The 4094-nt window shown below is 47.1% G+C and overlaps 1 protein-coding gene across 1 annotated transcript in view; it reads right to left on the bottom strand.

Annotated features, from left to right (window-relative positions):
- LOC139549474 (acetyl-coenzyme A transporter 1-like) overlaps window positions 1–3876 on the bottom strand; it is a 10443-nt gene extending 6567 nt beyond the window's left edge. Inside the window, exons 1-4 of the mRNA XM_071360023.1 lie at window positions 3771–3876; window positions 2470–2917; window positions 1593–1752; window positions 1304–1499 (exon numbers count right to left, since the gene is read on the bottom strand). Coding sequence (XP_071216124.1) covers window positions 1304–1499; window positions 1593–1752; window positions 2470–2876 — 763 coding nt within the window. The 5' untranslated portion in view covers window positions 2877–2917; window positions 3771–3876. The remainder of the gene's footprint in view (window positions 1–1303; window positions 1500–1592; window positions 1753–2469; window positions 2918–3770) is intronic.
- Between the last annotated feature and the right edge of the window lie 218 nt (window positions 3877–4094).

Here is a 4094-nt window from a genome sequence, read left to right as displayed (position 1 = left end):
TTAATACCAGCTGACCATAGCAATCAACTAGACATCTGTATTACCACTCTTCTTCCTGCTTCATAGACTACCTTCTTCCTGCTTCATAGACTACCTTCTTCCTGCTTCATAGACTACCTTCTTCCTGCTTCATAGACTACCTTCTTCCTGCTTCATAGACTACCTTCTTCCTGCTTCATAGACTACCTTCTTCCTGCTTCATAGACTACCTTCTTCCTGCTTCATAGACTACCTTCTTCCTGCTTCATAGACTACCTTCTTCCTGCTTCATAGACTACCTTCTTCCTGCTTCATAGACTACCTTCTTCCTGCTTCATAGACTACCTTCTTCCTGCTTCATAGAATATCTTCTTCCAGCTTCATATATTACCTTCTCTGCTTCCTCATCTTTTTTACCTCCCTGACAGTGTAACAATGCCAGTCTCTCCCTCCCTCCCTGACAGTGTAACGATGCCAGTCTCTCTCTCCCTCCCTGACAGTGTAATGATGCCAGTCTCTCCCTCTCTCCCTGACAGTGTAACGATGCCAGTCTCTCTCTCCCTCCCTGACAGTGTAACGATGCCAGTCTCTTCCTGACAGTGTAATGATGCCAGTCTCTCCCTACCTACCTGACAGTGTAACGATGCCAGTCTCTCCCTCCCTCTCTCCCTGACAGTGTAACGATGCCAGTCTCTCCCTCTCTCCCTGACAGTGTAACGATGCCAGTCTCTCCCTCCCTCTCTCCCTGACAGTGTAACGATGCCAGTCTCTCCCTCTCTCCCTGACAGTGTAACGATGCCAGTCTCTCCCTCTCTCCCTGACAGTGTAACGATGCCAGTCTCTCCCTCCCTCTCTCCCTGACAGTGTAACGATGCCAGTCTCTCCCTCTCTCCCTGACAGTGTAACGATGCCAGTCTCTCCCTCCCTCTCTCCCTGACAGTGTAACGATGCCAGTCTCTCCCTCCCTCTCTCCCTCCCTCTCTCCCTGACAGTGTAACGATGCCAGTCTCTCCCTCCCTCTCTCCCTGACAGTGTAACGATGCCAGTCTCTCCCTCCCTCTCTCCCTGACAGTGTAACAATGCCAGTCTCTCCTCTCTCCCTGACAGTGTAACGATGCCAGTCTCTCCCTCCCTCTCTCCCTGACAGTGTAACGATGCCAGTCTCTCCCTCTCTCCCTGACAGTGTAACGATGCCAGTCTCTCCCTCCCTCTCTCCCTGACAGTGTAACGATGCCAGTCTCTCCCTCTCTCCCTGTCAGTGTAACGATGCCAGTCTCCCCCTACCTACCTGACAGTGTAACGATGCCAGTCTCTCCCTACCTACCTGACAGTGTAACGATGCCAGTCTCTTTAGGCTCTGCTCTCAGGTATGTGTTGCAGAAGTCAGCTGACTCCAGGGCCAGGAAGAGCACGTTGCCTAGGAAGTAGCCAGCAGTCTGTCCCACAGAGTTACAGGTGGAGGCGTAGCCCACGTTCTCCCTAGACAGCATGGTCAGAGCCCAGCCATCCACTGCTATGTCCTGGGATCAGGGAGTATAACAGAGTCATGTATCACAATAACTTGGGAGTGTGTGTATGTGTGTGTGAGTGTGTGTGAGTGTGTGTGTGTGTACCTGGGTGGCCGCCAGAAAGGCCAGCATGAAGAACACAGCCGTCAGGGTCACCACGTCAGGGCCCCGCCCCTCGTCACTTTTCAGCAGCGTATCCACGGTAACCGACAGGTACAGCATAAAGAGGCCCAGCAGGTACTGGGTGGGCACCAGCCACGACTTCCTGAGAGGGAGAGAGGAGATCATGAGCCTTGAACTCATTTGATTGCAACAGTCAACATTTTAGACACGCAATACAATACATCAAGTAAAAACATACACTGACCGTACAAAACATTAAGAACACCTGCTCTTTACATGACAGACTGACCAGGCGAAAGCTATGAACACGTGTTACTGTGTTTGTTATAACCAATGTATTGATGTGATTATGATAGGCTATAGGTCAGGTCCTATTGATCCCATGCGATGCTACATGTTTCACGTAAAGAAAACGAGGCTTGAGGGAATGTTGGGAATGTTTTTCCTAAACAAATTAAGAGGTTTTTCGCGAACAGAACTTTTCAGTCAGAAACAAGTAAGAAACTAAACGGTTGAAATGATGTCGTGGCTTCAGCACGGACGGCGCAATAAACACTTCCTGTGGTGCCTTTTCTCTGCCGTAGGGAGGAGAGAGACAACGTGCGCCAGTCACACAGTGTGACCATCAGGCTCTTTCTTTAGTCATTTGTGTGTCTTCACTATTTAATCAAACAGTGTGCTTAAAGCATCAGACAAGCTCAGCGCATATGTCGCTGATTGTATTCAAACTCATAGGGTGTGTGTCTGTCTATATATGGAAAAATAAGTTTCAACATTTCAACCAATCAATTGGTCAAAAGAACAGAATGACTCTCTGGGACTTGTCAGTGTATATCAGTCGTATAAATTCTTGTCTTACCTGCGTCCAAACCGGGTCAGGTAGAGCGCGTCCACCAGAGGGGCCCACAGCAGCTTGAGACTGAAGGGCCAGAAGACAAAGCTGAAGAAGGCCTGGTCCTTGTAGCTGACGTTTTTACCCTGCAGGATGAGAGGGATGCTCCCGGCCAGGCCCAGAGGGATGCCCTGGAGGACATACAGGAAGAGCAGCAGAGACACGTTCCCCAGCTCCCCTCTGATCCCAGGCCGCACCCTGGGATGTCCGTTGTCCTCCGCGTCGTATCCATGGTGCAGCGCCTCCCCCTCCACCTCCATGTCCATGTCAGGGGTGGTGTTGAGAACCCTGTCCCCGTCCCTCATGTCCCCCTGCGGGACAGCGGGCCTCCTCTGCCGCCCGTTCTTATGTGTGACTGTGTCAGAGAGCTCCATTGTGGCGCCGCGGGCATCAAACCAGCTGTACCCTCTGAAACCTGGAGAGAGAGGAAGGAAGCAGTTAGTCAATGTCTAGTAGGAACATCTCTGCTGTGTTCGACCCCCTCACACATGTGTTTTCAGATGGGTTACTCTAGGCAGCGACACCTTCCTTTAAGAATGTTCATTGTTGACACATTTCTGAGATATTCTCTTTTTGTCCTGGTTGAGGTCCTAACAACACCAGCTAGTGTCCATCATCAAAAGAGTTTAGCTTCTGCATAAACAAGGTTGCTAGCTAGAAATCTTAATCCGGACCAAGGGGAGAGAGAACGTATAAAATGTTGAATAATCATCGTGACAACGCATGTTCAGCTGTACTGTCAAACACCCCCTCAAACAGTTACCCGTTGACTCAGGAACCAGCAAACTCATGACGTGGGTGGGAATCAAAACAACGCAGCGCCATGACACATAGACAAAAAAATAATAATAAACGAAACTAAGGAAATCTTATCTAATAAACATAACAGAAGATTATTCGGGTTGCTAGAATAAACGAAAAAGCATCACTGGCATGAAAGCAAAGCAAACAAATGAATGTGTTAGTTAGCTAACAGTAACGTTACCATGTGGATCGGAATAGCAAAGTCACAAGATAGGAAAAAAGGCAATGTGAATTTTATAAATATTGGTTAAAATGGTAATTGGAGCTCAAATGATGATGAATGAGATAAGATAAGCATGTTAGCTAGCTATCATAACGTTAGATTGTGACATGCAACGCAACATACCAAGATCTAGTAATGATTGTCTATCACCATTCAAGCAATGGATTGTAGTTATTTAGACAGCAAACATTGCCTTGCACTATGTATGAATTACATTTAATAAGGTAACAGAAATAGCTACCTATTTAGCCTTCACCCGCTAACATCGGCAAGCGCGAGGACGTGTATTTGTGTAACGTCGAAATGTGTCCGAGTGCTTCGGCTGACGTGTCAAACTTCAGTTCATTTCTGTTCCACTAGGATCTGCATACACAATATTATGTCGTTATTGTGGTTCCATATGCACTCTTGCCACTCAGTACAGTTGCAAACGTTAATAATAATAAAACATTAATTACTAAAAAAATATATATGTTAAATATAATAGCTCATCTCTAAGTTAACTATTTGTTACACATTACATAGCTAATACGAGTAATAGATTGTGATTAATAATTAGACAGCT

This window comes from Salvelinus alpinus, chromosome 22 (assembly GCF_045679555.1).
Source record: "Salvelinus alpinus chromosome 22, SLU_Salpinus.1, whole genome shotgun sequence".
In the NCBI taxonomy this organism is placed as follows: Eukaryota; Metazoa; Chordata; class Actinopteri; order Salmoniformes; family Salmonidae; genus Salvelinus; species Salvelinus alpinus.
This window is presented reverse-complemented; position numbering and strand designations above follow the sequence as displayed.